Source organism: Fistularia commersonii, chromosome 23 (genome assembly GCF_037954325.1).
Source record: "Fistularia commersonii isolate RoL2024-O1a breed Wild chromosome 23, RoL_Fcom_v1.0, whole genome shotgun sequence".
Lineage (NCBI taxonomy): Eukaryota > Metazoa > Chordata > Actinopteri > Syngnathiformes > Fistulariidae > Fistularia > Fistularia commersonii.
The window spans coordinates 7212157-7226885 of record NC_141306.1 but is presented as its reverse complement, the minus strand read 5'-3'; the positions used below and the strand labels follow the sequence as shown (position 1 = coordinate 7226885).

The following is a 14729-nucleotide window of genomic DNA, read 5'->3' as shown; positions in this document are numbered from 1 at the left end:
TCGAGATATATTTCTCTGCCTTTTTTGTGCTACATTTTCCAAAATCTGAATTTTTTTTTCCCCACCATGACACATATAGTATAGATGACAGCATGTATTCAAATACCACCGGACAAGACTGTAAGCTTCTGTTTAATGTAATAATTATTTACAAAAAATTAAAGACAACTCAACAAGAGTACACTTTGTTGTAGATCTCATTTGTAACATGGCTATCTCCCTATGTTTTATGCAGTAAATACATAAAAAGTGTTAGGTCTGTCACAGTAAAGTGTTCAAAGGCAATACATGTGTAAAAATAAATTCTATGATCATGTTGATTTGCAGATTTATTTTAAGGTTCAGTATGTTGATTTTAGTTTTATGTGTGCATTACTGAAGTGCTCAATCCTAGAGTTGCACTTTGTAGACAATTCACATTCTGATTGTAACCAGGGCCTCATTTCTTCCCCTCTCCCTCTGAGATGATGTGCTCCGGTGACGCCCTTTTAAACCACTCTGACCAGGAGCCGTCATAAACACACACCCCGGGGTGTCCGAGCAGGTGAGCTGCCAGAACCACGTGACACGCCGTCACGCCGGAGCCACATGATGCCCAGAGAGGTCGCTCCAGGTTCACCCCGGCATCTCTGAACAGCTTGGCCAGGTCCTCGGTCCCCAGCTCTGCCCCGGAGGGCCCCAGGAAAGAGGGGAACGGCATGTTGATAGCGCCAGGGAAATGGCCCGGCAGGGTTCCTGTAAGTCCCGAATTACAGTTTTAGTGCATCGTAGAAATTGTGAAATATGCTTGACATTGTTGCTAACATAACAGGAAGTAAAACTAGGACGCTGAGGTGTTCCGGTCTCATTTGATCTCATTATACTGCATCTAATGCATGTGTGTATTGGTCTCTTTGAAGGTAGCTTCCATGTAAGTGTCCCCTGCTCTGTTCTTTCCAGTTGTTTTTCAATGGCTGTCGCAGGGGGCGTAGGACATGAGGGGAAAGGTCACCAAACGCCAAAAGTTTAGGCCCCTGACATGTGAAAGCCATAAACTTTAATGAACTCTTTCTCCACGCTGCAGCATCGTTCCCGGGGACATTTTAACGTCAGAATCACAAGCGGGTTTTTATTCAACTTGTCCTTTTATGCTTCTGAAACCCACCCTCTCTGGGCTCAGGCTCGGTCCCCCGGAAGCGACCCGCGGACCGGGCGTCCACCACCTGCACCAGCCCGGTCCCGATGTTCTCCAGCACGTCCTCGTAGCTCTTCACCCAGGAGCGGTTCATGATGGCCGCGAAGCTCCTGCGCTCCGGGCTGAGGGCGTCCGGAGAGGAAGACACCGGGTGCCCGTCGGTCAGCCATTTCTTCATGCCCCCGTCCAACACCGACACCAGGTCGTGGCCGAACAAGCGGAACATCCACCAGACCCGCGGGGCGCTGTACGCGCCGAAGTCGCTGGTGTCGTACACGACCACATGCGTGTCGTTGCCGATGCCCAGGTCTCCCACGTAACGGGAGAACAGCTCCGGCGACGGGAGCGTGTGATCCAAGTCCGAACTCTTGTCGCAGCATTCGTCTATGTCGAAGAAGGAGGAGGACGGGATGCGCTGCGCCGCGAACTCCGCCTTTGCGTCCCGCTTGGTTTTCGGCAAATACCACGACGCGTCGAGCACCCGCAGGCCGGAGGAAACCGGCCGCTGGGCGACGGCTTCTGCAAGCCACTTAGCGGAGACCAGCGTGCGAACAGCGGCTGCCATGTCTTCCGCGCTCCAGGGGGTGCAGGGACTCCCCCCGCCGCTAGGGGGCGCCATCCCGCTGTTTCTAATATGGCGAGATGGGCGGTGCCCGAGTAATGCCATGTAAACGTGTTGCCGAATTTTTTTTTTTTAATTTTCGGAACGTGGTAGCATGTATTGATTGTAAAATTAAATGAGATAGAAATAATTTAAATTTGAGTTTCTTCTTTTAGACTGCTCATTCTGTAACTTAATCATAATAAAAAAAAAACAAAAGACATTTCAAAACATGCCCCAGAAAAACTTCACAGGTTTCAATTACGTACGTCAAATTTGAAGATTATAACTCAGGAGGAGATATTATACATTGCTTTTTAATTTTCAGAATGCGGCTGCATATTTGGTTGAAAAATTAAAAGAATTAGAAGTAATCTAAATTGACTTTTTTTCTTCTTCTAGACTGCTCATTCTGAGATTTAATCAGAATAAAAACGCAAAAGACATTTCGCAACATACCCCGGGAAATCGTCACAGGTTTCAATTACGAATGTCAAATTCGAAGATTAAAACTCATTAGGAGATATTATTCATTGCTTTTTAATTTTCAGAATGCAGCTGGATGTTTTGATTGTAAAACTAATTGAATTATAAGTTATCTAAATTTGCCTGTTTTTCTTCTTCTTAACTGCTCATTCTGAGATTTAATCAGAATAAAAAAGCAAAAGATATTTTAAAAGATACCCCAGGAAATCCTCACAGGTTTCTATTACAAATGTCAAATTTGAAGATTAAAATTTATTAGCGGATATTATTCATTGCTTTTTAATTTTCAGAATGCGGCTGCATATTTTGATTCAAACTGAGATATTATTAATCCAAATCTGACTTTTTTTCATCTTCAACAGGTTCGGGTGATTAAGGATAGAGAGGGAAATGTATTGACAGATGCTAGAAGAGTGATGGGACGATGGAAAGAGTATTTTGAAGAGCTGATGAATGTGGAAAATGAAAGAGAGGTAGAAGAGGTGACTATTGTAGACCACAAAGTAGCAGAGATTAGTTAAAGTGAAGTGAGGAAGGTATTAAGCAGGATGAAGAGTGGAAAGGCAGTTGGTCCTGATGATATGCCTGTGGAGGTGTGGAAGTGTCCCGGAGAGGCAGCGGTAGAGTTTCTGACTAGATTATTCAACAGGATCTTAGAGAGTGAGAAGATGCCTGAAGAATGGAGACGAAGTGTGCTGGTGCCCATTTTTAAGAATAAGGGGGATGTGCAGAATTGCGGCAACTATAGAGGGATGAAGTTTATGCACCATACAATGAACCGATGGGAAAGAGTAGTGGAAACTAGACGGAGAGCAGAAGTCAGCCTTTGTGAACAGCAGCATGGCTTCATGCCTAGAAAGAGTACTACAGATTCAGTATACCAGAGCTCTGGTATTGCATGAGGAAGTCTGGAGTGGCAGAGAAGTATGTTAGACTGGTGCAGGACATGTATGCTCGCGGTGAGACAGTGGTTCCAGTGTGCTGTAGGGGTAACAGCGAAGTTCAAGGTGGAGGTGGGACTCCATCAGGGATCAGCTCTGAGCCCCTTCTTGTTTGCAGTGGTGATAGGCTGACAGATGAGATTAGACAGGAATCTCCATGGACCATGACGTTTGCAGATGACAGTGGGATCGAGCAGAGAACAGGTTGAGGAAAATCTAGAGTGGAGGTATGAGCTGGAAAAGAGAGGAATGAAAGTAAGTCACAGGAATGAGTCTATCAGAGGAACAGCTCATGCTCGATGTTTTGAGAGAAGGTAAGAGAAGCCAGACTGAGATGGTTTGGTCATGTACAAAAGAGGGATAGTGAATATATTGGTAGACGGATGCTGGAATCGGAGTTGCCAGGCAAGAGGTGTCGAAGAAGACCAAAGAGAAGATTTATGGAACGAGTGAGAGAGGATATGAAGGTATTGGTGTGAGAGAGGAGGATACAGAGAATAGGGTTAGATGGAGAAGGTTGATTCGTTGTGGCAACCCCTGAAGGGCAAAGCTGAAAGGAGAAGAAGAAGAAATCATTGTGTAGCATATGTTACCGTAAATCTGTACAACTGTTTGATACCAATCTGTCATTTCGAAACTTGGAGCTTGGCTGCATCAGGAACTGTTAAGTTAAAAAAAAGGAAATGAAGGAATTGTTTTTTTAGTTTGATGGCCAACATTTGTGCCCCGTTACCCCTCTTTCATGTCACACCGTTTTCTGTTCCGCCTTTATGATGCAACTTTAGGGTAAAAAAAGACATACTTTAAAGAAAAAAGAACTGAACTGAAGAGGAAAGGAGAGAAGAGAGGGTAAAGGAGAATCGAAAGAGGGATGGAGCGAGGGCTGAGACAGGAAACTTAATTGCTTAATTGAAGTCACTTCTTCGACATTATAGACAAATCCTTGTTTCCCTGCCACAACCGACTCCTCTCCCACTGACGCATCATCCATCATACCTACTGGCCAGATCCTGGACATATTATAACAACGAGGTAACCACTTTCTTTATACATTTAAACAGATTTGTCGATGTTTTCTTTTGAATTGATTGATCTCGGTCTGTCCTTGATAAGCATGTGCTCTAAACGTATATAGTTATTTTTGTGAATGAAGACTTACAGGGCATGATCCTATAGATAAACATGATGTGAAAAAGATGGGTCTTTGTGGGCAGTCTGTAATTTCAATCCAAAATATGATAAATAATTGTTTAATATAATTTTTGACCTTTCAATCCCCCAAAGATTTTTTTTTTATCATTGGAAACACAAGTCGGTGTTTCTAATTAAACTTTGCATTGACTTTGGAACATAAACATTCATTCAGTCCCAGGGGCATCATCTCGGAATCTAATCTCAATCACTGTTCTGTGACCCTTGACGTCTTTGCCAGACTAGGAGCACTCGCTCCATTTGACATGTCCTGCTGCTGCTGCTGCTGCTGCTACCATGACCAACATTCATACAGCAAAGAACTAATTCAAAAATCCAAAATGAAGAGGGAAAAGTTGAAATAATTTGGACTGTGAGCCTTTGGCTGAGCGGTACCCCTGTGTTCCACCTTGTTCTGGTTGAAATACCTTTCTTCAAGGATTAGTGTCATATATGTTCATGTTAAATCATAAACCAGAGCATTAAATAACTTCCCCATTTAACGAGCTAAATATTTGTTCATTCTTATCTATGTTTCTTAAATATATATGTATTGATTGCTATAGTTTGCACCACCAAACTTAAATGCCGCCCCTGTTAGCGGTCTTGAGTCCAGGGCACCACATGATCATTTATCACTGAAAAGTACAGCAGGCTTCTCATTAAAAAAACATGGCGGGATGAGTTACAACATGAAAAGACATGAACAACAGAATTATAATTTTTGAAATAACTTTATTATCTTGCTCTTTAGTTAGCACAAATACAGCACGGTGATTGTGAAGCCAGTAAAAGCATCAAGTGTTTCATTTGAGAACACACAAAACAATTTATATAAAAATATACACTAAGTTAAATAGGTTCTGTTGTACAACATTTTAAATAATTTCTAATTGAGGTGATCATGCTTGTTACAAAATACCAATTTGGGATATTAGTATTACTTCTTGTCTTCATGTAGTTATTACCATCACTCATCATTATCTTCAATTACACTTTATTTTCACTGCACAATATTTTAAAGATGGCAGCTATGAAAGATATAAGGTTATTTGTATTTTTTCTGTAATTTGATTATTTAACCCATCTGACTGAAATCTAATAATTATACAATTCCCCTAATTAAGCTGGTAGAATATTAGCATAACACATGCTCAGATCCAAAATAGGGTTTTAGTAGAAAAAAAAGAAAAACTGAAAGTTTTAGGTGAACAATCCAATTTTTTCTTCTAAACCGTATTACTAAAAAGTTTTGTTCGAGCTGCTGAAAATGTCTCTCTGAGGAAGCTAAAAACAACAGAATCACAGGGAAAAACACAAACAGATTCAAAGAGGTTATGAGATCCATTTTTTTTTTCTTTTTGTTGGAGGAGGGAATGAACTATCCCTTTCAGATGATACTGTTTGATAGTATAGAAACAAATGACACCATGATTTGATAATATGCTCATTATGCCTGGTTTGACACAGTGACTCTAAATCTTAGGTAATGAGGGCGAAACGGCGCTCTGAGTTCAATTCAAATGAATCATTATGCAGACGGACCCGGTCTTTGTTTTGCAAGATCATAGTCTTGAGGCCCAGCGTCGTGTCCTGAGCCAGGACCGGCACATGTCTAGCAAGTCACAGGTCTAAAGCCTTGGTCTTTGAGTGACTCCTGTATACATCCCTATATGCTATGTGCAACAAATGTAAAGCCATTAAAAATCGATGTCGAGTCATATCCGAAGATTCACTTCTAAGTTATGTGACTTGATGGTACGTTTATACCATTTCGAAATATGAAATAGTACTACAACCGCTTTATCAGTAATGGAAGTATTGGAATCACAAGACAAGCATCCCTGCCTGATGCTCAGACAGCCAGCGCTGTGTTGATGACGAGCTAATGAACCCAATCAGGAGAAATTGGATTTTCCAACAACTCATTCAGCATGGGTTTCACCCCCTCCCCCAACAAAAAGCAGCTAAAATGCTGGGGGGTTGGTGGAAGGAGTAAACTGTTTCACATGTGAGCAGGCGGGATTAGTTATCAGCCATTACCAAATTCCAGATTGTTGCTGAGTTTGGGGGGCCATTGTCTCGCACCGAAACTATTTGGGAACATTCTTGTCCCATTTATCTCGTTCACACACAATACAATCTGTGTCGGGCCCGTAGATAAGCAGACAGCTTCTACCGACGGTATGAGAGGGAAACACGAGCGACTTCCACTTCGAAGACCAGGAGATGGAGCAAGTCAGCTCCTCCACCGAGCCTGATCCCTCATGGATCATCCACTGCTGCTGCAGAATTGCGGGAGTTCTGAGCTGAACTTGTGCACTTTTAAGAGTAAACCAAGCCCTAAAATATAAATATAACCAGCATGTCACAATCCCTGCAGTTTTATCAGCTAAATAGCAGCACGGATTTGGCCGACAGACATACCAGACTGTGGTAAAATCCAAGACTGCAGCAATTCCTCAATAACCACATCAGGTCATCCAATTCAGTGCAAAGCTGGTATGCATAGAAAAATATCAGTTCTAGTTTTATTAATCTCAAATGCCAAAACCTGTCTCCACCAATCGAGACATGTTTTTCCCACTAATTCATCACATTGTTTTTTCAATCTGACCCTGTCCTTACTTTGGACTGGTTTAATGTATAGTTTTGTTCGGCAGGGTTCTTTAAGCCAATATTGTTGCATGATTCTGACCTCATAACATAAAAATTTGATTTTCTAGTTTTCTGTCCTGTTTTGATTTCAGGTGATGTGTTCAGTCAGAACACAGCATTTATGGCAAAATGTCATAATGCAATGTGACATAGTATTCCAAAATTTGAGCGTTTTTGGCTGAATATATTTCACGTATTCTAAGGACCACATATTGTTCACAGCAGTTTTTGAGAAAGGATGACGATAAGTTATATCATATCAGGTTTGAACTCAATGTGCCTGTTATTTATAATCATCACTCCACGTTCAAATGAACAGGCAGACGCTGCTCATGCTCTCAATACATCAATCCGCCTTAGATGACAAGCTGCGCTGGACATCTGGACAGAACTCATTTCGAAACTATCTGAGAGCAAGTGTGTCCTAATCCTGAGACATCAGCTGATTCGTACCCTATTTCTATCAAGCACTTCTGCTTCACATTTGACTGCCTTACTGAAAACAAAACCAAGACAGCTGCATTGGCTATCATTACTATCACTATTATTATCACTATTATTATCATTGAAAGCGGAAGTACTCACCGTCGTGGTTATTGATGATGATATACATTGATTTAATACTAGTGTCAAATGCCATGATTAGATCTGTGTTGTAAATATCTTGGACTAAACCCACTGTAAATATATATAGTGTTTTCATGTAAATTTACTCTTCACTAACCCTAAAAGCTCATAGCTCATTTTATTGCAGATGTATTGATAGTTTATTTGCATTTTATTTGTTAGATAATGAATTTTAAGGGCTGTGGCTGCCTGCAATGCTGTTGGTAGCCATTCCCATGGCTATGGGTTGGTTCCACCAGCATAGAACCTCAGTAGAAGACAACGATAACAACACCATTTTCTCTCTTTCTCTCTTCTCTCTTTTTCTCTCCAGCCGCCTCCATCTTATAGGATGAATCTTCTCGACTACCCTGTTCCAAATTTGGAGGTTACCCTGCAGGAAGTGAGCCGCGTTTTGCAGCTCACCTTGAATGCAGAGTGTTATGCCGAGTTTAAAAACGCTCTGGCACAGCAGAGGGGTGTTCTCCAAGAGGCCCAGCAGAAAATAGCGGCCAATATTGCAAATCAAGAGAACTGGGTGACGAAGCAGTTTAAACGAAGTCTATTATCTTGCACTGACCCCTTGCCAACCTCCACAGCCCTTCCTGTTGTTCTCCTTCCGTCTAAAGCAAAGAGATGTACCCAGGTGGGGAGAGCTGCTGCTCTGCTTTGGGCGGCAGCAAAGTTATACAGCGATCCGCTGTCGCTCGAAGGCGACGCTCCGGTGGAGCGCACACAGCAGTCGGAGGTATTTGCAGCCAGCCGAATTCCTGGTAGGAGTCAAGATGAAATTAAGGTAAAATGGTTAAACGAAACATTTAGAAGAGATTTTAATTTCTTTCTGTAGATTTGGAGCAATTCTCATGACGCTTGGTCCTTATTGAGTCTGGTTTTTGACCTGTGGTCCCCAAAAAATATGGCATAAGGAGTAAAGCATTCTCAGTTATCTAACTCTTGATGTTTGGTGATACATCAAGGTTGTCATGGCAAACAGACTTTTTTTTTTTTTTTTTTAGAACTCTCAGCTCTCGGTTTTCTTGGCTGACAAGTGAGACCTCTTCAAGAGAAGGTCCTGTTTCCCTTACAACACTACAACATTATAAACAACATTACATTCTTCTGGTCTGTCTCTTTGTCATCCCCAGGTCTACCCAAAGAGCCTCCATGCCATCGTAACTTGCACCGGTGGGATATTCCCTGTTGAGGTACTCCAGCACTCCAGCCCTGGGGGGAAGGTCTTGGCTCGACCGTTCATTGACATCTACAATCAGCTGGCTGAAGTCCTGGACCAAACCAGTGCGGGGAAACAGAGTGATTCTTTGGTCATCTGCAGCCTCTCAGCACTGGAGCGCAAATCCTGGGCCTCCATCAGGGAGGAGATCCTGGAGAGAGGAGGGGCTGCAGCAGCAACCTTGGAGCTGATGGAGAGCGCCGTTCTAACACTGAGTCTGGAAGACTGTAACGCGCCTGCTGATCTGGCTGATATCCTCAACGCTGTGAGACTCGGAGGAGAAAACAGTCCGTGTCTAAGATACTATGACAAGGTGGGGTTGATGTTTTTTCAATGTATCATGAAAAGATGCAAACAAATGACTTTCTTAAATATTGGATAGTTGTAAAACATGCAGAGGTCTCACATTCAATCTCACACATTTAAACTCTTTTTGTGAAACGTCTATTAGATTTACGACAATATAAACCACTGAATTGCTAATCAGCTTGTTTTTTTTTCCTTGTGTTGTATCTTTTCATATTGTGAAACGTTTCAGTATTTAAATCATATCAAGCAAAATTTTCCATCTTTACAACAGCTAAATTCAATGTCAGATTGCGGAATTGCCACCAAATGATCACATAATTTCCCAGTAAATAGATATTGGCATTTAACGCAGGCTACCTATACATTCAACTTTATTTTGTCTTCATTTTTTCCATTTATGTTTTTTGGCAGGTGGTGAATCTGGTGGTGTTCAAGGACTGCACTGCTGGGATGGTGTTTGAGCACAGTGCTGTGGATGGGATGGTGGCAGGGCTTGTCACTGAATGGGTGTTTCATATGTCTGAAACTGTTGACTTCTCTGTAGCCCAAAGTGAGACAGAAAATGTGAACGGGTCCGTCACTGTAAACAGCATCAATCATGTGCCCCCGACACCCCTGACATTCCCCCTGCTAGGAGCAAACGATCCCAAGCCAAGCCCAGACTTAAAAGCAAAAAATCCATTGATCGCTTTCGATATGTCCTCCTTTCCTGATATCTTCTCCATTCTCAGAGGGCAGAGAGGCCTGTATGATGCTTGGATCAATTTTGCTTTGCAGCTGTCCCTGATGCAAACGCTTGGGGAAACTGCATCCAAATACATACTTGTCACACCCACCCATATGCGGCACTACAAACACGGCCGCTGCGATCCAACATACTCTGTCACCATGCAGTCGTGTAGGTTAGTAAGTGTCTTGGCGTCTGGTATTGGACCAGGTAACACAGTCCAGCACACCAACAACCTTTTGCGATTGTTCCATGCAGCGTTTTTGGAACACAAGAGCCTCATCAGACACACTAAAAGTGGTAATGGTGTAGGGCCCCATCTTGCAGCCTTGCGGCGATGTTTACCATCTGACAGTCCATTGAAGACATTTTTGGACCCGTTTGGATGTCCGTCTGTGTACCTCACAGGTATTGACCTGATGGAGGGCGTGGAGTGTGGGGTAGGAAATGTTTACGCCCGGGATCAGTTGGCTGTGACCTACCTCGGAAGAAGGGACAGGGTTCGTTTTGTGCTCAATGCAAAAGGGAGCTTTGCTCTGACACTGGAAAAACTTCAAGAAAACTTGAAAAAAAACCTGAAGGTAGTCATGCTTCTAGCAATCAGATATGCCATTGCATGCCAAATGGGAGCCCTGGAGTGTTTACTCAAACAGGGCCAAACAGAGAAAATGGAAGCTGAGATAAATTACTGTCCAAAGAACGCGACTAACACCAAAACAAAGGTTGCCTCATCCACAGGCATGAGTCCAGACTATACCCTGGTTATTCATGGGGGTGCTGGGGAGAACATGATGCTGAATGCCAACGTGATCGAGGTTATTGAGTTTGCCCTGCAGGCGGCTTTAACCCTGGGAGCCCAAGTTCTCCAAGAAGGTGGTCAGAGTCTTGATGCAGTGCAGAGATCAGTGGAAGCTTTGGAGGATTGCTTCCTCTTCAATGCGGGGAAAGGCTCAGTATTCAACAAAGATGGAAAAAATGAAATGGAGGCCACGATCGTTGATGGTAATACAAGGAAGTCGGGATCGGTTGCGTGTCTGAAAAGCGTAAAGAATCCGATAAAAGCGGCCAGATGTGTGATGGAGAAAAGCTCCCATTCACTCATTGTGGGAGACGGTGCTGAGGAGTTTGTGCATGGATTACAAGAAATGGGAAAAAAAGTTGAACCCGAGTATTTTTACACTGATGTACGTCACAAAGAGTTCCTTACAAAGAATAGCAGTGGAAATGAGTCAAAGAACAATCATCCTCAGACCGTTGGGGCTGTGGCGTTGGATCGCTGGAATGGGTTGGCCGCCGCGTCATCCACCGGCGGGCTTGTTGGAAAGCTGAAAGGCCGGGTTGGTGACACGGCTGTGGTTGGGGCAGGAATATATGCAGATGATGTGTTAGCTATCAGCTGCTCTGGAGATGGAGATGTGTTTCTCAGGCACACGGTTTCGCAGAAAATAGCCAGCCTCTACCATAACAAGGGCTACAACCTCAGGCAGGCATGTAGAGAGGTGATGACCGAAAACCTGAACGGGGTCTGTGGAGGAATCATTGCTGTGGACAACAAAGGGGATGCCATTATTGAAACAAATGCCGGTGTGATGTTTGTGGCGTCAGTGAAAAACGGAACGTCAAGAGTCGAGGTATTGCGTCCTCTTAAAAGCTTTTCAAATGTGATCTGGGAAACAGACGAGCTGGTTGCCTACCTGCACGCTCACCCCTGGATACGGGGATCAACCATTCTGACTCGAAAAACTCTTAGCGGGGCAAGTTCCATCTTCCGACTCGCTGCTCATGATTATGTCGCTCTTCTTGAAGGAGCGAAAGCTGTGTCAGCCTTGTTATGTGAGCAACTGGGCACACAGCGTTGTGCCTTAGTTTTCAATCCAAACCCTGATCAGCCAGCGCAAATTAAACTGCTGCCACTTCATGGCGTTGAGCCAAAGTGGAAGCAGCACCTCGCCAAACAGGAAGAATTTCATACTTACCACCCAGGCTACTGTACGTCAAAGAACGGTGCACGTTGGGATGACACGGCGCTCAATGAAGTTCAAGCTAGAATTAGAAATGGGTTACCGACACCGAATGCACCTCCTAGCTTTGACTTCTTTGGCCAGGCGTCTCATGATAACCTCTTTAGTCGCATTGTACGCGGAGAGGAGCAACAGTGGAGAGTATGGGAAGACAGTCAGCATGTAGCCTTCCTAACACCTTACCCAAACACTCCTGGATTAACTGTTGTGGTGCCACGCAAGCCGCTGTCCAGTGACATCTTTGGACTGGAAGAAGCAGACTACAAAGCACTGATCTTGTCCGCTTACAAAGTGGCTCAACTACTGGAGCAAGGAATGAAGGCTCAAGGTGTTGCTATGATCTTTGAGGGCCTCGAGGTAGACTATGCTCATATCAAATTGATCCCTCTGGTGCCTTCACCAGACACCAGTAAACCACCTAAAGCACAACAGGAATGCTTCCAAAGCTACCCCGGCTATGTGTCGTCACTGGATGGCCCCGCTGCTGATCCTGAGGAACTTCAAAAGATTCACTCAAAAATTACCCGTTGCAGGCCTCCACGATCATGGGAGGATCCCCAGTCCCACTCCACGACGGCCATAAGGAGCCAGTGGTACCGCAACCTCTTCCTGATTCAAAACACTCTTTTCCACAGCACAGTGGAATACTTCCAAAATCACTGCCAGTATGCCTACGCTCTGACCCCCCTCACCACAGACACCATCTCCTCACCGATGGGCCTGGGATCTGACTCCGAGCCAGTCTCTGTCAACCTAATGGGCCAGGACATCTACTTGGCTGACTCCATGCAATTCGTACTTGAGTACTTTCTCCGCTTTCAAGACGACCTACCTGGGACTTACTACATATCTCCAAGCTTTAGAGGGGAGGATCCTGATGCCACACATTTAAACCAGTTCTATCATGTGGAGTGTGAACTGTTGGGTGACATGGACACCGCTATGTCCATCGCAGAGAGTTACCTAGCTCATCTGACCAAGTCCATGTTGAAGAAACACCCAGATATCATTCTCAACACTGCTGGCACACTAACACATATCACAGACATGCTGAGCAAGCTCAGTGAAAAAAATCCACTCCCAAGGGTCCCTCTGGACAAAGCTATTCCCATGATGCCCTCTGCCGATTGCTTAGAGTGGATACAAGATGGTCAGCCCCAGTTTGGTAGAAAGCTCACGCGTAAAGGGGAGCGGATCTTGATTGAGAAATACGGCGGAGCTGTTTGGCTGACTGAGATGGATCATCTAGGGGTTCCCTTCTACCAGGCATACATGGAAAGCACGGGGCGGTGCAAAGCCAAAGCCGCCGACCTGCTGCTGGGATTGGGTGAGACTGTGGGTCTTGGCGAACGTCATTCCACCCCTGCAATGGTGCAAGAGGCCCTCAGACACCATGCTGTGCCAGAAGAGCCTTACAAGTGGTACATTAACATGCGCCAGGTGAAATCACTCCTCACCAGTGGGTGGGGCATGGGGTCAGAGCGATTTCTGTGCTGGCTGTTTCAGCATGACGATGTTAGAGATTTACATATCATTCCCAGGATGAAAGGAATGAAGTACATGCCTTAAAGATCCAGACTTAAGAAGATTATCAGGCCTATAAATCTGTCCCTTGATCAATATGACAAAGCTTAATTGTAACATGGATCCTAAATTACCATGATATTCCTGATTTTTTGAATTGATCATGTTTTTTCTAGGCATTGTCACTTATTCTTCATTAGACTTAGATCAGATTTTGCTAACATGTAATATTTCTTTATGGGAATGGAGAAATCTCTGTAACTTTGCTGTAAAACAGAAGCTAAACCTACACATCTACAATATCACAGTTTTTTTGGTTTAAGAGAAAGTGTTAAATCAAGTTACAGGGTTTGTATCATTATTGTTGATTGCTAAGAACATATGAGATAGCATAGAATATTTTGCTGGACACTGTAATGCTTTAACTTATGTTCTTAGTATGATTTATCGTTTAATTTTATTTCTGTCATACGTGCCTACATGTGTGACCGATTTCTGTCCAACGTAATTTCTGTTCTGTGAATCTTGTGCAATATCTTGCGCTATATAAAAAAGAATCATCATACAAATGACAAATGATAAGGATAGGTGGCCTACAAGGCTAAATTGAGCTGTTTCAAAGATCAATAGTTTAAGTCTCAAGTTTTACATATTTCTTGATTTAACTTAAAAGTTGAATGTTTTGAATGATTTTCTAATGATTTGCTATAATGTCAAATGTGCAAGTATGTCTTTTTCAGTGATTTAATTAAAATGAAAATAAAGAGACTATAATTCAGTAAAAGGAAAACATTGTCCTCCACATTCTGCACATTCAAGTGAGGCACCAACATTTGTCCATTATAATGAACATTTGTCCGTTATAACATCCCCCCTTCTCAGAAGGTTCTTGTTCAGAAGTGACACACGACGCCCTTCTGTGGAGCCAACAAGCTGTTGCAAAACACTTCTTGGGACAGCCTCATAGATTGTGTCCTATTCCTTTGGTGGAACAGCAAAACAAATTTGGCAATAAAGTCTGCATATAATAATAACTGATCATTAACCTGCAGAAGTTGTGCAACCAAAACGATACCATTGGCAACCCAGCTTTTATAATGTGACAATTTCTTTTTATACTGAATATTCCTCTTATTCAAAAGGTAATAATACATGGGTGAAAAATGTTTGTACAACATCTTCCATGCCAGCAGAGCCTTCTTGTGAAAATTTGCCAATTTCACAGGAAGTTTATCAGGATTATAGTCACATTTTAACAGG

The 14729-nt window shown here is 43.3% G+C and overlaps 2 protein-coding genes and 1 long non-coding RNA gene across 4 annotated transcripts; 2 read left to right on the top strand and 1 right to left on the bottom strand.

Annotated features, from left to right (window-relative positions):
• Positions 1 to 122: 122 nt before the first annotated feature.
• Positions 123 to 1739, bottom strand: mpst (mercaptopyruvate sulfurtransferase). The gene is made up of 2 exons (XM_086170193.1): positions 1145 to 1739; positions 123 to 735 (listed from the first exon to the last, which is right to left on the bottom strand). The coding sequence occupies exons 1-2, from the start codon at positions 1737 to 1739 to the stop codon at positions 440 to 442; spliced, it is 891 nt and encodes a 296-aa protein (XP_086026319.1). The 3' UTR covers positions 123 to 439.
• LOC147220866 (uncharacterized) lies at positions 608 to 2155 on the top strand. Its single transcript, XR_015107912.1, has 2 exons — positions 608 to 737; positions 1160 to 2155. It is a non-coding gene; the product is annotated as an uncharacterized LOC147220866 (long non-coding RNA).
• A 1877-nt stretch (positions 2156 to 4032) lies between these two features.
• On the top strand, positions 4033 to 14250 carry LOC147220865 (uncharacterized). Of its 2 annotated transcripts, XM_086170579.1 has the most exons (4): positions 4033 to 4234; positions 7992 to 8453; positions 8803 to 9201; positions 9609 to 14250. In XM_086170579.1, the coding sequence occupies exons 2-4, from the start codon at positions 8010 to 8012 to the stop codon at positions 13512 to 13514; spliced, it is 4749 nt and encodes a 1582-aa protein (XP_086026705.1). In that variant the 5' UTR covers positions 4033 to 4234; positions 7992 to 8009; the 3' UTR covers positions 13515 to 14250. The 2 variants fall into 2 exon arrangements, with proteins under 2 accessions (XP_086026705.1, XP_086026706.1); XM_086170580.1 differs by lacking the exon at positions 4033 to 4234 and having other exon boundaries at positions 8407 to 8430.
• Positions 14251 to 14729: the final 479 nt, after the last annotated feature.